The sequence below is a fragment of the Brassica napus genome, chromosome C7 (genome assembly GCF_020379485.1).
Source record: "Brassica napus cultivar Da-Ae chromosome C7, Da-Ae, whole genome shotgun sequence".
Classification (NCBI taxonomy): Eukaryota; Viridiplantae; Streptophyta; class Magnoliopsida; order Brassicales; family Brassicaceae; genus Brassica; species Brassica napus.
Window position 1 is genome coordinate 46019844 of NC_063450.1, and position 17578 is coordinate 46037421.

At 37.7% G+C, this 17578-nt stretch overlaps 4 protein-coding genes across 8 annotated transcripts; 2 read left to right on the top strand and 2 right to left on the bottom strand.

Moving 5' to 3' along the window:
* Positions 1-3625: 3625 nt before the first annotated feature.
* Positions 3626-6761, top strand: LOC106440074 (F-box/WD-40 repeat-containing protein At3g52030). Of its 3 annotated transcripts, XR_002660079.2 has the most exons (11): positions 3626-3891; positions 3977-4159; positions 4224-4278; positions 4346-4444; positions 4782-4885; positions 5059-5148; positions 5261-5403; positions 5479-5563; positions 5647-5956; positions 6171-6280; positions 6368-6761. XR_002660079.2 is itself a non-coding variant. In XM_013881662.3 (9 exons), exons 1-9 carry the CDS (start codon positions 3734-3736, stop codon positions 6011-6013), a joined length of 1284 nt encoding a protein of 427 aa, XP_013737116.1. In that variant the 5' UTR covers positions 3627-3733; the 3' UTR covers positions 6014-6149. The 3 variants fall into 3 exon arrangements, 2 of the variants coding, with proteins under 2 accessions (XP_013737116.1, XP_022561970.1); XM_013881662.3 differs by lacking the exons at positions 6171-6280; positions 6368-6761 and having other exon boundaries at positions 3627-3891; positions 5647-6149; XM_022706249.2 differs by lacking the exons at positions 6171-6280; positions 6368-6761 and having other exon boundaries at positions 3664-3891; positions 3960-4159; positions 5647-6149.
* On the bottom strand, positions 6077-6676 carry BNAC07G32650D. The gene is made up of 3 exons (XM_013881666.3): positions 6522-6676; positions 6384-6436; positions 6077-6288 (listed from the first exon to the last, which is right to left on the bottom strand). Exons 1-3 carry the CDS (start codon positions 6610-6612, stop codon positions 6160-6162), a joined length of 273 nt encoding a protein of 90 aa, XP_013737120.1. The 5' UTR covers positions 6613-6676; the 3' UTR covers positions 6077-6159.
* A 2085-nt stretch (positions 6762-8846) lies between the features above and the next one.
* Positions 8847-11335, bottom strand: LOC106440075 (peptidyl-prolyl cis-trans isomerase FKBP42). 2 transcript variants are annotated; one of them, XM_022706250.2, is made up of 8 exons: positions 11179-11335; positions 10796-10866; positions 10480-10659; positions 10091-10180; positions 9819-10003; positions 9617-9739; positions 9368-9520; positions 8847-9291 (listed from the first exon to the last, which is right to left on the bottom strand). In XM_022706250.2, the coding sequence occupies exons 2-8, from the start codon at positions 10833-10835 to the stop codon at positions 8956-8958; spliced, it is 1107 nt and encodes a 368-aa protein (XP_022561971.1). In that variant the 5' UTR covers positions 10836-10866; positions 11179-11335; the 3' UTR covers positions 8847-8955. The 2 variants fall into 2 exon arrangements, with proteins under 2 accessions (XP_022561971.1, XP_048618605.1); XM_048762648.1 differs by lacking the exon at positions 11179-11335 and adding an exon at positions 11148-11166.
* Positions 11336-11974: 639 nt separating this feature from the next.
* On the top strand, positions 11975-15640 carry LOC106410407 (cation/H(+) antiporter 28). 2 transcript variants are annotated; one of them, XM_013850898.3, is made up of 4 exons: positions 11979-12375; positions 12451-13455; positions 13637-14245; positions 14708-15640. In XM_013850898.3, exons 1-4 carry the CDS (start codon positions 12205-12207, stop codon positions 15329-15331), a joined length of 2409 nt encoding a protein of 802 aa, XP_013706352.2. In that variant the 5' UTR covers positions 11979-12204; the 3' UTR covers positions 15332-15640. The 2 variants fall into 2 exon arrangements, with proteins under 2 accessions (XP_022561921.2, XP_013706352.2); XM_022706200.2 differs by having other exon boundaries at positions 11975-13455.
* Positions 15641-17578: the final 1938 nt, after the last annotated feature.

A 17578-nucleotide genomic window follows, 5' to 3' on the forward strand; every position in this document is an offset into this window, starting at 1 on the left:
TATGATATCTTAATTTTTCTAGTTTTATCTTTAAAATTTAAGAACAAAAATAAATGAAATATTTTTTTCAATTAAATGAGTTAACCCTGGTACCAGCCCTAACCCTTGATTATAATAGGGTCAAAATAGGGTTGGGTTAAAATAGGGCTGGGCTTATAATAAACAAAAGAGGGCCGAGCCCTAACCCTGTAGTTAACATCCCTAGGGATCTCTAATCTTTATGTTGTGTGTGTGTGTGTGGTCGGAGAAGATGAGAGAGAGAAAGATTGAAAACTGTTTTAAAAGATGGTTTGCATGGTCATTGCACGTTCTCTGACACAAGACAACCCATTTTTTCATTTGGACTTTGTGGACTTCCACACGCCCTACGTTGGGACGTGTTATTCAAGCGCCGGTAATTGATATGCAGACCAGCTGTATCGCTGGGTATCCAAAAGTTGTTTTTTTTTGTGTCACTGACCACTCTAAATATCTAAAAGTATATTTATATATGTATTTATTATATACGTGCATGTAATCGCCAGGTTCTAAGGGTTCGACTGGTTTAAATGCAGTTGTTACGGTTACGGGTGTGGAAGTTTGCAGATGCAGGTGGTTGCAGTTTCAAGCGTTATTAAACGTTTTGTATGACTGGTATAACATTTGAAAATTGTTGTGTTTGCATGATATTTATGACTGGTTGATTATAAGATATTACAACGGTTTAATAATAAATTACCCATATTAACATATTATAGCATTATAAAAATATAAAAACATACTATTGTAATAAAATATAATAATTATCAATATAATATGATTAATAAAATATTATATCTATTTATAAAAAAATTAATTTAGTTGAAAGTTATAATTTTAATAAAATTTGTTTTGAAGATTTTTATTAAAAAAAATTAAAAATATTTTATTTGTTTGTATATATGTGTATATCTTTATATCTGTGTGTATATAGATGTTTAAAAATTCTAATAAATAGTTAGTTTAAAGGTTTTATAAAACACATTATGATATTGTTTGTGATTTTTAATTAATATATAAAATATGTATATATTTTTATTTATAATATTTCTATTTTAAAATTTTAATTTTAAAATAATTTTGAAAATAATTTTATATTTATTTTTTTTCCTGCAATCGCCCGCAACCGCAAACGCTAGCTGGAATCGACTTTTGATTTTAAGAGGTTCGGAACGGTTTAAAACGATTTGTAGCGATTTGTATGATTGTTTCGAAACGCTGTCAACCAGTACCAACTGTAAAAGCTGCGTTTGCGGATCATAACGGGGAAACCAGTCTTGCCCTGATCAGAAGAAGAGAAAGAGACAGTGCGGAAGAGTAGAGCACCTCAATAATTTGATATACAACACAATAGTTTGATATACAAACCACTGATGTAATTTATAAATAGTTATTACATATTATTTAACATTGAAGGATTTAATCTATTTAATCTTAAAAATCATCCATGTCTCGTTAAATAAATAAAAACCAAAAATTGTTATTTTTTCCTTATAACCATATAAACACAACTTATCTTTTACAACTTCCAGTATATGGTTAAAATAGTTGTCAAAAACAAAAAAAAAACACAAACATATAAGATGTAGCCATTAATTTTCAAATCTTTCATCTCTCTTTTTCTTCTAAAACCTTCTCCCACCTCAAAAGATCCAGATATGTTGAATGAGAAAAGCCTAGGTAAGAGAACATACACAAGCAACTAGTATGTTTTCCTTTCCTATGCCTAGAACAATCTCATTCTGATAAATGTTTCGATGCGATGTTAGAAATAGAAGATCTGATGAAAAAGTGGACTGGTACAACATACTTGCTTCAGTATGCAAAAAGGCCCCGTTGACTAGTGAACTCAAGAAAGGCACCACAGTAATGGTGTATGATCCGTGCAGTGAATACTACATGTCGGCTTATCTGAACAGTGAAACGGTTAAGAAAGCGATATATGTCAAACCCACGAATCTACCATACGCGTGGCAGCCTTGCAACCATACCATAACAAATTCTTGGAGCCAAGATGATATAGACCTCATATTGGTTCCTCTCCTCCACAAGATACTGGGTCAGTGTGTTTGAATCATTGTGTACAGTGGAGACTTGGACTTGGTGGTTCTCTATCCCTATACCGAACCCTACCCGAACGGGTTCTCTATCCCTATACCGAAAATCCAAAAATTCAAAATACCCGACCCGAACCCGAACGGGTATCCGAACGCCCACCCCTAGTATGACATGTGGATTTAATTTCACAAAGATTTGGGTTATCTATGTATTGGGGTTTATATTTCCTTAACTTGGTTTAGTGTTTACTCTCAAATATTCTATTACCATTCCCATTAGCTTTGTATTTCATGTGGTTAATGAAGAATGTAAATACATGTCTATGATCTAAAGGAGTCGCACATACACCCGAGTACATGTTCCTCGTCGCTGAGGGCATCCCCGAAGCGCTGGGGATTTTGTGACATTTCGGATTGACTCTCTTGTATTTCTAATAAGTTGTTTAATGGTTGGCATACGGAATCATATAAATAATGGGCTGGTTTAGATGGGTTCCCATTAGCTTTGTATTTCATGTGGCTAATGAAAAATGTAAATACATGTCTCTTGTATTATTGCACGTGGATTTAGTTTACCGAAGATTTCGGTTGCTTATGATGAATTGAAGTTTATATTTCCCTATCTTGGTTTAGTGTTTGATGTCAAGTGTTACAGAATATACTATGCAGGTAGTATATAATTAACATGGTATATGTTAGTAGAATAGTAGTTCTCATGTAAATAACATATTACATACTATTTGGAATATAACTTCTCACGTAATAGACGTTGTAAATGTTAATTCTTAGATTATTCGTTTGTTTAACGTTGTTTCTTTTACACTTATGGTTTTCATCTACTTCTCTCTCTGCATCTTTTCCTTCTTTTGATTTTGACTACGGTTCTTCGAAGCGCTTCCTAAATTTCTCATTGTTACTATGGGATACAAAACCACCGCGTTGTTTGCTTTATGTGTTGGAACCAGTAACATGTTACTTAGAAGGGTATAACTGGGTGGAATGAAGGTAAAAAATCAGTGAATAGATTATGTCAAAATTATGTCCATTTTCTTGATTTCTCACCGAAATGTGGCTATTACGCCAATTAGCCCATTAAATATTTTCTTAACCAAAATAATTTTAAAATATTTTTATATATTTATTTTAAGACTTTATTTTAATAAATGATGAAAATTAACAAACCAATAAAATATTTTTTTTAACATATCAAATAGTCTATGAAATTCAAAAATCAGGTGAAATTTTCTTTCAAGATTACATATTCATAAAAGCTTCCAACTTAAAACACATTACAACTTTTTTTCAATAGAAAAGACAGTGTGTGGTCGGTCATCATATATTAACTTAAAAACAAATAAACAAAAAAATTTAATTAATTTCATCAAATATTATTTTTTTTTCAAAAAAATAATCCCTTTATTTATTACATTAAAATTTTACAAGAGTTTAAATGATATATATTTGTCACATTCAATTTTTGTTCCGCTCAGAAATACTATCCATCTTCTTTTGTTTTGTTTTGGTTATGCTTTTGGATCCTTAACTAAATTTTTTAATAGCAAATAACTCTGCCTCCATACCGAAAGGTCTCTCTCTCTCTCTCTCTCTCTCTCTCTCTCCTCCCCTCGCAACCAAAAAAAACAAAAAGAAAAAGAGAAATGGGGATAACAGAGACCGCCGGCGAATCCTCGGCGAGAAAGACGCGACGAAGAGCACCAACGTCGATCGAATCTCTAGACGCAGACATACTATGCATGATCTTCTCCTTTCTCGATTTATTCGATCTCGTTCACTGTACCGTCGTCTGTAACTCCTGGTAACCTCCCTCAATTTCAAATCTCCTCAACTTGGAATCTCACATAGAAACCCTAAACCCTGTTCAAGTTTTGTTTTTATTCGAGGCATGCTGTCATCAAGAAGCTGAAGCTGCTGCAGTCTTCATGCCGGAAGATGCACCAGCTCGGCTCCACGTCGCTGGAGCAGCCACGCGAGATAGACGTGGAGGATTTCGCGATGAAGCATCACAAGATGGCGTTGCTAAGAGGCCGAATCGAGATTGAGCGTTGGGAAGCTCACTCACACCGGTGAGGCAATGTTCACAATTCGTTTTATTTCTGGGCATAGTTCTAAATGTTGATGTATGATCAGATTCTCTCAGTGTCGAATGAAGAAGGGATTGCTTCTCACTGGTGTAGGTGATAAGGTAAGTGTTGGTCGCTGTGTTGTTATTAGATTATATATTGGCTAAGGTGGTGTGATTGCTTTATCAGGTTATGCGTCTCTGGTCGTTGGATAGTTATAAATGCATGGAGGAATACTCCCTTCCTGATGCTGCTTCCTTGGTTGACTTTGATTTTGACGAGAGTAAGGTAAAACCTCCTCAAGTACATTCATGTGTAAAACTTACTCTCGTTATGGATGAAAACTGTTCATTAGTTGAAGTGGAGATGAGAGGATTTAATGAGCAATGGTGCTACATAAACCTCAGCTGAGTCATTGATTTTAATTAATGAAAAAACACCATTATACTAGTGTTATCTGTTTCCATGTTGATGTTTGTCTCGCTAGATCTCTAGAATTAGTCACTTTTGTAACTGGATGTTTCGAGTACAAGTACTTTGTTTTCCTTTTCGCTGTCATCATGTTATATCAGGCAATAGCAAAATGCCTAACTTTGAATAATTTTTTTTTTTTTTTTTTTTTGAGATTGTTGGATTGGTTGGTACCCGGATTAGCATATGGAGGAGAAATGGACAGAGAAGCATCTTTCCGTCTCGTGAAGGCACCATTCCTAAGGGACTTTGTATGCGGTATGTCCAAAAGATAATCTTGGAATATTGAGTTGTGTAGAACGGAACCTTCCTGTTTCAGTGATATACCTGACAATGATTGCTATGATACTTCAACATGGAGAACCATTGTGCCTGTAGGATTGGCTTCTCTATCCATGCTAATGAAGATTTTTGTTTTCTTTGTCACCCAGTTACATTGACCCAGAAGCTGTAGTTGGATGCGAAGATGGAACAGCTCGTATATTTGATATGTACAGCAAGACATGTTCACAGATCATTAGGTACGATACCCCTACTGTGTTGTCGTCTTGAGAATTGTTTGCAATTTCATATGAGACTCTTATTGCAAATTTCCTATCAGATTGGCTAATGCTGTAAACTATCTGATGGCAGGACTCACGGTGGGCCGATAACGTGCTTATCTTTGAGCGATAATCAACTGTTTCTTAGCGGGTCTTCTCTCGGGAGAGTAACAGTATCAGACCCTTTACTAGATCAACCAGTGGCTACGCTTAAATCCACAATTACTGCAGGAGGTAAACTCAAAACTCCATTACAGATTACATGTCCAGTGAGAATGCCTAAAAGCAACCCCCTCTGATTCTTCACAGGTATACAGACCATCTGTTTTAACCAAGGCTCCAATCTCGCCTTCTCTGGAACAACCGCTGGATACGTTTCATGCTGGGACCTCAGGTAATGTCATTATAAAACCGCTGGGTTTGTGTTACAAAAACACTATCTTGAGATGCATTGTAGTAACAAAGCTTTTACCACAGGAAAATGAGACGGGTGTGGGAAAATCGAGTGAGTCCTAATGTGGTGTACTCAATACAACAGTTAAAGAACGATACATCGGTTATGGTAGCTGGTGGAATAGACGGTGTGCTGCGATTTGTTGATCAGAAGAGGGGCAGAGTTCTGTCAAGCTGTATAATGGACGACAAAGTTTCAACAGTTCTGAGAAGGCAGAGCCAAGTCGTGGTTGAGAAGAGGAGAGGTAAAAGAGTATCTCAAGACGTCGAGATCGATAAAATCGAAAGGAAAACTCGGCCTCAGATCAGCTGCATAGCAATGGGAATGAAGAAGGTAGTAACAGCTCACAGTGGTAAATTCATAAGCGTATGGAAATTCAGTCACTCGTGAAGAAATAATAGTTGCTATTGTTTAAGGATTCAAGCTGTGTATTTGTAAGAAAACTGGAAACCATAGCAAATATAAAATGATTCAAAGACACAAAATCGATTTATATTAGTGAGAATTACAAAAAAAGTTTTTAACACTTGTTTTGTCTACTTGGTAGACTTCTTGGATGTGTCAGCTTGAGATTCAGCTTTGAGGATATTAAGTTGTCCACCTTCTTTGCAAGCAGCGTTGGCTGCTTTCACTTCATTGCAATGGTTAATGAACTTGGTAAGCTCCTGCTCCAGTTAACAAAATCAATACAGACAATTTTTACTTAAAACTTTAAATGATACAAGCTTGATCAAATCAACTCAGGAACATAGGAACATACCCGGTCGGTGTCTAACTCTTTCGTTGTCTTGGACGGTTTCATATATCTCCTCCCTGTAAGAAGGTAAGAACAAGAAGAAGAAGAAGATAAGAAACAGAGATCGTGAGGGATTTGCCAAAAAAAGAAAAGTGAATATACCTTTGCGATTTTGAACGGATTTGCCATGGCGATTAAGAGCAACAGTCTTCTTTTTCTGTTGCCCCTTGAACTGATTGCTCTTCTGCGTCATCTCCTTTGATCTTCGTCTCTAGAGTTTCCACTCTCTGTACTCTAGGGTTCCGTTGTAATAGAAGACAGCAACTCTCAAGCGGGTCTATATATTAAGGCCCATATAAATATAGAAGCCTCTCCTCATTTTTGGAAGGTTCCTTGACAGTCCTTGTCTTGGCTTGCTCTCAGGATTCTTGGTCTAGTCTCTTTTCAAGCTCTCAACAAGAACGTCTGTTGATTGTGATTGTGTTGAGGTTAAACACTTCTTGACCTCATGACTTCGCATCACTGCCGTTTGTTACGGAGAAATATCTTGCTTCCCGAGAAGAATCGAAAATCTATGTAATATGAGGAACTACTCTCTCACTATCTCTCCTTCTCTTCCACGCATCACCAAGGTGATGATGCTTACCTTGTATATGCTATGTCAGTTCAAAAGTCTCAAGAGTTATTAGCTGTATACTTATTTCGTGGTTAGTTACTTATTTCGAGACCTTGATGTTTAATCCTGCTTTAACTCAATACCAAAACAGACTTCTGTGAACTCAAAATTGATTTTGAGGTGTACATTTCTAATGTTGATACCACCACGTATGTGGAATTCAGTACTTTTGCAGTTCCACATGTAATCTGGACGCAGCAGTCTCTAAAAGTGAACATGTTGCGCCGGAGTTGATACCTAGCACTGCTTCTTCAAATGGCAGAGTGATGCTTATTGATGGGACATCCATTATGTATAGGGCTTACTATAAGCTTCTAGGTATTATAATGCTACTCATGTGTTACACAGTTCCTGGGGTCTCACTTACTGACGTTTGATTTGATTTGGGAAAATTGCGGCAAGGTTGAATCATGGTCATCTGACTCACGCTGATGGAAACGCCGACTGCGTTTTAACTTTATTTTCAGCTCTTTCTCTTGTAAGTGTAGACTCTTACATATTCTACTTAAGTTTGTTTCATTGAAAAACATTCAAGTAAGCATTGTTTGCTTGGAATTATGTTCTTTTTTCTCAACTTTAAATGTGTCTTCCCTGCTTTGTGTTCTCACTTGCAGATCATTGATGTTCTGAAATTCCTCCCATCCCATGTGGCGGTATGTTCCATTTTCCATTTCTTTATCTCTGTGATTTTTAGATAAGTTCTTGTAGTTTTGTTTTTTCACATTCCCTTCCTGCTGACTTAATTCACTGTGTTCATGCAGGTGGTGTTCGACCATGATGGTGAGTCCTTATTTAAGCAGACATTGTACTTCTCTAGTTCACTCCTTTTTGACAAAAATAGAGTCTTTTTGCAGGAGTTGCTTATGGAAGTACTTCTAATTCATCAAATGGTTATAATTCTTCAAAAGGTAAGCTCCACGTCCATAGTCAAATTTAAGTTAATGATGTTGGTTGGATCTGTTGACAGCATAAAATGGGGTATTTTTGCATGAGAGTTATAAGGTAGTATGCTGACTCGATGATGATGAATGTAATATTATCTCCAAGATGCCTTTGGTGGCGGTGTCATTAGGCGCTAGTGAGGCTCCATAAGGTGTCTGGATACTCGGATCATAAAAAGAATATCATCTCAAATTAATACACATTACACAAGCCCTGGTACATTGCTTCTATAGATATTTTATTGCAGTTTGAACTGATTTTCTTTTGTGCGCCTACGAGAAGTTATTCCTCCTTTTTTCCCTACTTTGGGCTGTTTGCTTGCATCTTTTTGGCAGTCATAGACTTCGGTGTAGAGAGTAGTGGGTCCAGTATGATGATGCACACGAAATTGAATTTCTAAACATATATATATGTTGTCCAGGGGCTGTATTTAGCTCCAATGCTCAGCCTGCTGCTGTATTTTCTTGTTACGGTTTTGTACATACTGAAAGAGATGTATATTCACTACTCTCTCTCCTTCTAAGTGATGAGAACGCTTTGTCTTCTCATAGTTATGCAGTTTAGGCCTTTTCTTCCCTCTTAATCTCGACTAGCATGATACTCCCCCTTTCCTTTGTGCATATTGTGAAGGATGTTTTTTATGTAATCTCATCAGAGTATCTTTATTCTGTGCTTTAACTTTACAGGCATGAACTTCCGCCATACTTTCTACCCTGCATAGGGGACTACGCAGAAGGATTCCCAGCTCATCCAGTCATCAGAGAAACTTTAAAGTTGTGGGAGAGCCTTGAAGCAAAGTCTTGATGATATGCATCTTTCTTTCTTTTTTTTGTTAAAGATACAACTTCTTCTACCACAGTTCTCAACTATGTTTGTAAATTCTCCACACCATTAATATGATTAACAAGTTCCATGTCTCTCAAAGTCATTCCAACATAAAAGAACAAAAAGAGTTGATCTTCTTTGCCTTACATTACATTAATCTGCTTTAACCCTCTTACGTCCCAAGATTCTGCTGAAGAGGGACACCAACCACTGCCATAGCATTATCAACCCGTTACGGCTCTTTGCCTTGACACCACTTTCATCTCTCCCTCCTCCAAATATTCCTTTGTACATCTCTTTTTGCTTTTGGTACACAGCTTTCTCTTGCTCCGCAATGGCTCGCAGCTCTCTTCTAATAGCGTTGTCGTCAGGAGCATACTTTTGAGCTTTTCGAAAATCTTCACGAGCTGAATCCATCTGTCCTAGCTCTGCCTTGGCCTTCCCTCTTCTGAACAAGGCCTTTGGGTTTTTCTCTTCTTCTGTCAACACCTGATAAGTTTCACAGCTTCATTAGATTTTGAGAAGAAAAAAAATAAAGTAGTAACCGCTTACAATGAATGCTTACAATGTTGCAGTGACCAATTGCTTCATCGTAACGTTTAAGTTTGATCAAGCAAGCTGCCATGTTTAAGTGGCATGGGTTCTTAACTGCCAAAGCCATATCCTGGTACTTCCCATACAGCTGAAACATGAAGTCGTCCCCCATGTATGCAATGGCCTAAGACAGCAAAAATCATTAAGACTCTTGCTCAGTAAAGCCTGAGAACCAAAACTTTGATCAGGTCATTGTTAGAAAGAGAGAAAGATCCATAACCATTTCGTATTGTTGCATGGCCTCCTCAAGTTTATCCTCCTTAAACAGATTATTACCATCCATTTTCCTTCTGTCTGCTGCACCAATCCTTTCCTCCACAGTCATATCACTGCGAGCCTTTCCCTGTACAATCCATCCCTCTTAAGTCAGCTCAAAACAATATGGTTTTTGAATTGTCAGGGTAAGGAAAGAAGAAACTTGCCTCTTTAGTTTCATCAAAGCCAATAACTTCAACCTCATACAACAAGTCAGCCATAGGAGGAACATTGGGAAAAGAAAAGTTTCCATCTTTCCCATAACCAAGTTCCCAGCCAATATGCAAGAGCGCACGTTCACCAGACTTCATGCTAGCAACACCCATGGCCAAACCGGTCATTTCTTTTTTCTCTGTTTCACAGACAACATCACCACTCCCACTCTCGTTTAAGAAATTGTGTGTTAACATTAAAGCAAACAAAATGGAGAGGCACATACCTTTTCCTAGAACCAGTTCAATAGGTTGCTGCTCTTGCCATGTATCCTCAAATTTATGCTGGGTGTGTTTGGTCCATGCCCTATAATGCACTACGAGCCAGTATGAAAATGGTTAGAAAGGTGGAAAAACTCAAACAAATGGATAAATATTTCTCAAGGAAACATTGTATTAATATGTTCCTCACTATAACATCACACCCAGACAAAACAATACAAAGTATAGTTTCTTTTATAAAACACTATACCACATTTTCTTATAGCACAATAGTTCCAATTCCATATCAGTAATAGCTAACAAAATTTTTGAACTAAGTCTCTTGACCAAGAGAGTCCACCACGAAAGAAATATAAACCAGTTGATCAACAGAGAGCTAAGTGGTGGTACTTACAGAAGCATGTGGAGTACTTGGAAGGTTTGGAGCCATGACCTTCCTTAATGATCTGCTTACTGACTTTCTCATCCAGGACTTCCACTTGGCTATCAACTTTAGGGGGAACACTGCCGTCTTGAGAAGGAGGCTCACCATCCACAAAGGCACTACCTTCTGTAACTATTTCGTTCTCTTGGTCTGAAACCCAAATGATGCAGCAGGAAAAAAAAAAAAAAAATACTAGTCAATAATCAATTCTTTAACAAACAAGGAAAAGTAAGTTACTTTATATTCAGAGAATGAATGAATGAATTGAACAAGCACCAGTTTATACCATGAGATTGACTTTGCTGCTCCAGAGGAGATTCATCCATTGTTTCCAATCTATTATTCAACCTCTAAGAGCTGAATGAGAAGGGACTAGTGTTAGAATGATTGGCAAAGTCAATAAGAACACAAACAACCTTTTTAAGTGTTGAATTTGATTATACAAGAAGCCTTTGTAACTAAAGCTACTAAAACGATGTATGTTTAACTGGAGACACAATAAACAATTCATTACAGTTTGGATTATATATGAAATGGTGATTTGACTATGGACAAATACGAACAGTTGAAAGAAAAAAACAATAAAAGCTCATTTTTAACAGGAAACCATGGGAGAACAAGAAGTTTTAGCATCTAACATATCGAAACAGGAAGACTCAGTGAAATTACAGAGTAAGGATGAGAAGTGTGATTCGTCTTCCAAGTCACTCACGAAGACGACTCGATCGATAGAGAGGGAGAGAGAGATCTACCGGAGAGTGGAAGAGACGGGTGACTTTTTTTTTCTTTTCAATTTTTGGTTAAATAAAATGACAATAAAGACCTTCAACACTTTAGTCAAAACGAACCTTCCAGAAATAAAAACTGAGTTCTGTCTTTGAGCTGTATTTTTAGGACAATTTTTTTATTTGAAAAAATGTTTTGGAAAAACTTTGTAAGTTTAGTATACCAAAGAAACTAACTAAAATTTAGTGGAATATAGTATTTTCAGAAATATAGTTTTTTACCTCAGCTATTCTTGCATATATTTACTTTAAAAAAAAAGAGTCTCTTCTTCTTCTTCTTCGGCTTTTATATTCTAGCCTCTATATTAAAATCCGTCTACACTTAAAAAATAAAAATATACATAGTTTTCATTTTTCTTATTTTCAAAAATTTTAGTCTCTATTTTAGAAAACTAATTAATGCTTTTTGTTATATTGATTTTTTTTTTGTCATATGGATTATCATACTACAAGTTATGAGAATAATTAATTTGAAAACTGCCAAGTGTTCAGTCAGTGTCTGTATGTAGCTTTTGTAATGTTTTAAAGTGCTAATCTAATTTGTCTGAGGTAAAAAAAAATTGATTGGAAAACTAGACAGATATATGCGACCATATCATAACTGAATGTCAAAGTATTTGACCTTTCCCTGAACTTTTTTCTGGTTTGTTTCATCAACTATTCTATCATGAATGGTGAATAATGGGAGAGAAGGAACGTAAATGAAGGGATCAACAAGCACATCCGCCAATTTCTGAGTAAAAAACAATCACACCCTCTCATTTCCCAAACCTCTAAACCAAGTCGTAACTAAAAATCAAAAGAAGAAAAAAAAACAACAAATTGAAAAACTTTCTTCCTCTCCAAGAAACAAATAATCCCAACACAATACTATACAAACGAGTAAGAATTAACCACAGATAGGGAGAGGATGAATACAACTACGACAAAAAACGTATGTGGAGACAAATGGTACCTTAACCTAGACAAGCCTGAAGAGGCTTTGAAAGTTCTTGGCTTCATCGCTATCTTCGTCATCAGAACTCTCCTCCATCATGCCATGAAGCCTTTAGGCCAACCTTACCTCACCACCGATTTTGCCGTACGTCTCAATCTCTTCCTCTTCTTCACTTTTGATAATATTCCAAAACCAATGCTAACTTGTTATGTGCCTCAGATAGGGTTGATTCTAGGCAACCTTCCCAAGTTTCGAGAGGCATTCTCGGGTCCTTACTCGACCACCCTCAACAACATTATCGAATTCGGAATGATCTGCCATATGTTCGTAATGGGCCTAGAGATGAACCCAAGCGTCCTTCTCAGACCACCAACCAAAGACGCGTTCATGGCATACACAAGCATGCTCGCAACCTTTGCCATCGCCTTTGCCACAACGCCTTTCCTCCACTACACCAAAACCGCACCACTCGTTTTCTCCTTAGCTCTCTCCCTCATGGCCTCGAGCACCGGCTCGCCTATCCTCACCCGCGTCATCTCCAACCTCAAAATCAGAAAATCCGATCTCGGCAAGCTAGCATCAGCCGCGGGTGTCCACACCGACATGATCTCGACCTTGTTCTACTGCTTCGGATTCATTTTCTTCCCTACGGAGAGACCTCTCCCTCGTCCTCTCCACAGATTCTTCAGAGCCCTCCTCATGTTCTGCCTCTTCCTCGCTCAAGTCACTTTCACTTCCATTGTTTCCCCAATCTTTCTCAACTGGGTCAACAACGAGAACCCTGAGGGCAAACCGCTCAAAGGGTCTCACCTCGTCATGTCCTTAGCGTTTGTCGTCTTGATATGTAGCTTCCCTACTTGGCCACCTGAGTCAATGTACAACCCGATCCTCAGCGCCTTCACGGCTGGTCTCTTTCTTCCGAACCAAGGAAGGATGTCCAAATGGATCATCAACAAAATCAATTACTTGCTCAGCACGGTGTTCTACCCTATCTTTTTCTTTTGGGTTGGGTTCATTATCCACATGAGAAACTTTGACATTGGAGATAAAATGGCGTGGGCGAGATTCTTTTCTCTTCTTGGCACTGTCATAGCCGGAAAAGTCGTCGGAACAGTGTTGTGTGGTGTACTACTCGGATACCATGTCCGAGAAACCGCATCGCTTGGACTGCTTCTTACCACTAAAGGCCACTTTCATGTCTACTTGGCCGCTTTAGCCATTCGGGTATATATACATCAACCTTTCTCTTATCTACTCAACTTTTCATTACAACAAAAATGTTTTACCACCAACGAGTGGTAAAGGAGGGTCTAGTAGGCAGTCCGCCACTTGGGAGAGACTATTTATATTGTTTGGCTTTCTAACAAAGAGATGAACCCAGTTTTGTTTTTTGGTTCAAATGCAGACAAACAGGGTGAAAAACACGACCGGTGCAATGATGATCTTCGTCATTGTCCTCACAGTGGTCTACTCTCCGTTTGTTGTCATGGACATAATCAAAAGAGCAAGAAAGCGAGTCCCCGTACACATTATGGCGCTTCAATGGCTAGATCCAACAACCGAGCTTCGTGTCTTGATGGGTCTACATGGTCCCCATAACATCGGTTCAACGCTCAACCTTATGGAGATCTGCCATGGAGGACGTGAGCCGGGGTCCATATTCTACCCTACTGATATGGTGGAGCTGACTGATGAGATCGCCGCCACGCTGAAAAAGGACGGCAGATCGGGTCAGAATAATGATGATTCAGTGACGGTAACAGACAGGACGGTGACAGAGATGCGTGAGAGTATAACCGCTGCTGTCAATGGATACGGTGAGCTCCGCAGTGGGCAAGGTGTCACGGTGCGTCGGATGCTAGCATTGTCAACGTTTATGACCATGGCACATGATATTTGTGGTTTGGCTGATGAACTTATGGTTTCTATTATAATTCTACCGTTTCATAAACGTAGAAGTCCTGATGGCACTCTTGACTCCGGCCATGCCGGGTTCCGTCATGTGAACCGCAAGGTAATCGTTTTATGTTTCCTATCTATAGGCCTGCGGTTATTACCCGAACTGAAATGCCAAACCCAACCTTCGGTTTGAAGGCTCGGATCAGTTCAGCAACTAAAAAAAAAATTTCGGATTTTGATTCGGTGATCGGTTTGTTCGGTTTTTAAAAAAAAATTATCACACAAGCTTAACTGAAATTCTGAACCAAACTAACCAAAATCCAAACCGTAATAACAGAAATTAATTCAATATTTTTCGGATTTTATTAAATTTAAATTAACCGACGGCAAAACCAAAAATTTTGGCAATTTTTTTCAAAAAACCGAACTAACCAAGAACCGTACCGAAAACATTTTGATTCACTTCAATGAGATTTCGACCTGATTCCGAACTAACCAAACAAACCGACTCGAACTAACCGAGCAGGCCTACCTATTTAGTCACTGGAGATTCAGATAATACCATTGTGTCTTGCAGATTCTGAAGAACGCACCATGTTCAATAGGAATCCTCGTGGATAGGTCGTTCGGGCAAACAGAAGAGGCATGGAGACCAGGAGCGTCCATGGACATTGCTATAATATTCATAGGTGGTAGAGACGACAGAGAGGCACTAGCCTTTGCTGCACAAGTGGCTCGACACCCAGCTGTGAAGCTAAGCGTGATACGTTTCTTGGAAGACAAGAGCTCTCAGAACGCGCAGAAACGCAGCAGCATACTGAACAGAGCGAGCGTGGTGGAGCAAGAGGAGGAGATGAAGCTTGACGACGAGTGTTTCGCTGAGTTCTACGAAAGATATATAGCCGGTGGAGGAAGAGTGTCTTACATGGAGAAGCATCTGACAAACTCTTCGGAGACTTTCACAGCACTCAAGTCACTGGATGGAGAGTATGGGCTGGTGATTGTTGGGAGAGGAGGAGGAAGGGCGAGTAGCGGGTTAACCACTGGTCTGAATGATTGGCAGCAATGTCCAGAGCTTGGTCCCATAGGCGATGTTCTTTCCGGATCGGATTTCTCACACAACACATCGATGTTGATTATTCAGCAGCAGCGTACACGTGGTCAGCTAGAAGGGCTTCATGATGATTTCACCATCTTGTAAATATCTGTTCAAATTCATTCACTTTGTAGCTTGAACGTCACAACTCTTACTGTACAATAGTTCAAAGATTAAGTGGTTTTCATAGATAAAATGGTAAAAAGAAGAATAGGCAATACTAAGCATAGCCTTGTTACTTAGCAGTCTGAAATGGTGTACAAAACATAGAGTTAAAACAAATTACATGAAGATTTGTTTCTGATTTATACAAACATGATTAGGAGAAAATGTCCACAAGCACATTATAAGTCTTGTGGTTGGTGCTTAGAGAACTCTGAGTTACTTAGTACTACTGAGCCGAAAATTTGGCCATCTCTGCCTGAAAAAAACACACAGAAGGGCAAAACATTTTTTTTGACAAAAGGCTTGCATATTTATATATAAAAGAAAGCAAATGTTTTACAAGCACATGCATATATTCATGGCTATAGACCCACCTTAGTTAACAACCATCATTAAACCCATAATTTAAAAGATCAGATTTGGCCCAAATAGCTCAAGTAACTGAATCGACTTCCAAGTTCGCTAATCTCAATTACGATGCCGTCAAAAGCCAAAGCTGCATATAGCGAGAGGAGATGATCGGAGAATCAAACCTGTAACCGCTGATGCGATCGGTGATCTGACGTGTGATCAGTTTGATGACCGCATCCAGAAGGGCAAAACATAAGACCCTGTGTATTAAAAAAACTACACTATTCACTAGCATTTAATATTCCCATATCCATCTCACTAATTAACAAAAATTGATTATAAACACAGATAACCTTATCTAGAGCTAATCCTTTCACTACCAAATGGGTTTCATTTAATACAGTGAAATCCGATTAGGAGGACTCTAGAAAAGGAGAGTCATTGTTACCTCATAGACAATTCATAGACAAGATCAAATATATTTCTATGAGTTCTTAACCAACAATTGGTGTGAATCCTAACCACAAGTCAGAAAACAAGACAAGAGAAACCTTAAAATCTAAAGAAAACTAGTGTCAACACAAAGAGCTTAAAAAACACACTGTTTTTAACATTGTTCTAAAAATCGGCCTAGTCAGCAAATAGGGCTGAACAAAACTATTTTTTTCAAACCGAGGCGTTCGAAAAGTCAGTCCAGGCGCCCGCATAGCTATTTCTTGAACATTGGGTTTTAACGTTCCCTAACCAATGAAGTGAAGTGTAAACAACGCAGAATGACAGCACTGTTCCTTCCAATTGAACATACCCTGACAATGATTTTGTACATGAGAGGATGAGGAAGTTGGCATCCAGAAAACACAACATTTCCGTAGCGCTGAAGTTGCCTACAATATTCAGAAAACAAAGCTGAGGGAGACCAGACAAGAACAAAAGTGTTTATTCAAGTAAAAAGAGAGAATGAATGGGTACTGCATGCGGACGATGTGTCCAATGGAGCATTGATGAACTTCGTGTCCTTCTCATAACAAACCCTAGTATAACAATCGCAACTGTTTTTTTTTAGCACAAACCATTTACTCGAAGATTATAGAGTAAGAAGCTTTCGAGTTCAATACTTTTTGGTGCCTTCAGGGACGACGAATCGCTCGTATCTTTCGGGTGCATTCATCGCTGATCCGAGATTTTTCGCTTCGCCCCGCTTCTGACGAGTGAAAGTGAATCTTTGAAAAATCAAAGAAGAAAACGGCGTCGTTTTGTTTATGTGCGAAAACAAAGAAAAAATAAATCAGAATTTGGCGGTATTTATCCACGCGTTCGTTCGTAGCCTTTTATTACACTAACTAGGATAAGACGCAGGCTGAATTTATTTCTATATATTATCGATAGTTTTTTTTTATATATTTAATCATTTTATTTATATATATAAAATATTTCTTCTTGTTATTATATAATTTCTTTCCGATGGATCGGATCAATTTGTATTAAAATAATAGAACAAAACTATAATTAATACATCATGGGTTGATAGGATTGGACATTAAACAAATTATGACATAAAACTTTATTTTTTTTATCGAACACATTCTTGAAAAAAGTGAACAGTATTGTTTTCGCATTTGAATTATTTTGACTTTTATATTTCATATAGTTTTGAAAGCTTTCAAATCAACCTTCGAATTGATACATGTCATTTTAATGTTTTTAGTCGTATACTTAAAGAAAACTTACATTTTTGTAATTTAAAGTCGTTTTAAAAAATTCAAAATATAACATATAAAAAAAATATAACATATAAGAAAAATATAACATATAAGGTGTCCTCATTTTTGTATTTTA

Excerpts from the sequence above, each read along its gene's own strand:
- LOC106440074 (XM_013881662.3), top strand. The coding sequence starts at position 3,734 with ATGGGGATAACAGAGACCGCCGGCGAATCCTCGGCGAGAAAGACGCGA. Across the intron at positions 4,160-4,223 it reads TGGGAAGCTCACTCACACCG|ATTCTCTCAGTGTCGAATGA; the intron begins GTGAGGCAATGT and ends ATGTATGATCAG. Across the intron at positions 5,149-5,260 it reads ACATGTTCACAGATCATTAG|GACTCACGGTGGGCCGATAA; the intron begins GTACGATACCCC and ends ATCTGATGGCAG.
- BNAC07G32650D (XM_013881666.3), bottom strand. The coding sequence starts at position 6,612 with ATGACGCAGAAGAGCAATCAGTTCAAGGGGCAACAGAAAAAGAAGACT. Across the intron at positions 6,437-6,521 it reads ATCCGTTCAAAATCGCAAAG|GGAGGAGATATATGAAACCG; the intron begins GTATATTCACTT and ends ACCTTCTTACAG. Across the intron at positions 6,289-6,383 it reads AAGAGTTAGACACCGACCGG|GAGCTTACCAAGTTCATTAA; the intron begins GTATGTTCCTAT and ends TAACTGGAGCAG.
- LOC106440075 (XM_022706250.2), bottom strand. The coding sequence starts at position 10,835 with ATGGATGAATCTCCTCTGGAGCAGCAAAGTCAATCTCATG. Across the intron at positions 10,181-10,479 it reads CAAGTACTCCACATGCTTCT|TGCATTATAGGGCATGGACC; the intron begins GTAAGTACCACC and ends ACTGGCTCGTAG. Across the intron at positions 9,521-9,616 it reads CCATGCAACAATACGAAATG|GCCATTGCATACATGGGGGA; the intron begins GTTATGGATCTT and ends TTGCTGTCTTAG.
- LOC106410407 (XM_022706200.2), top strand. The coding sequence starts at position 12,205 with ATGAATACAACTACGACAAAAAACGTATGTGGAGACAAATGGTACCTT. Across the intron at positions 13,456-13,636 it reads TGGCCGCTTTAGCCATTCGG|ACAAACAGGGTGAAAAACAC; the intron begins GTATATATACAT and ends GTTCAAATGCAG. Across the intron at positions 14,246-14,707 it reads TCCGTCATGTGAACCGCAAG|ATTCTGAAGAACGCACCATG; the intron begins GTAATCGTTTTA and ends TGTGTCTTGCAG.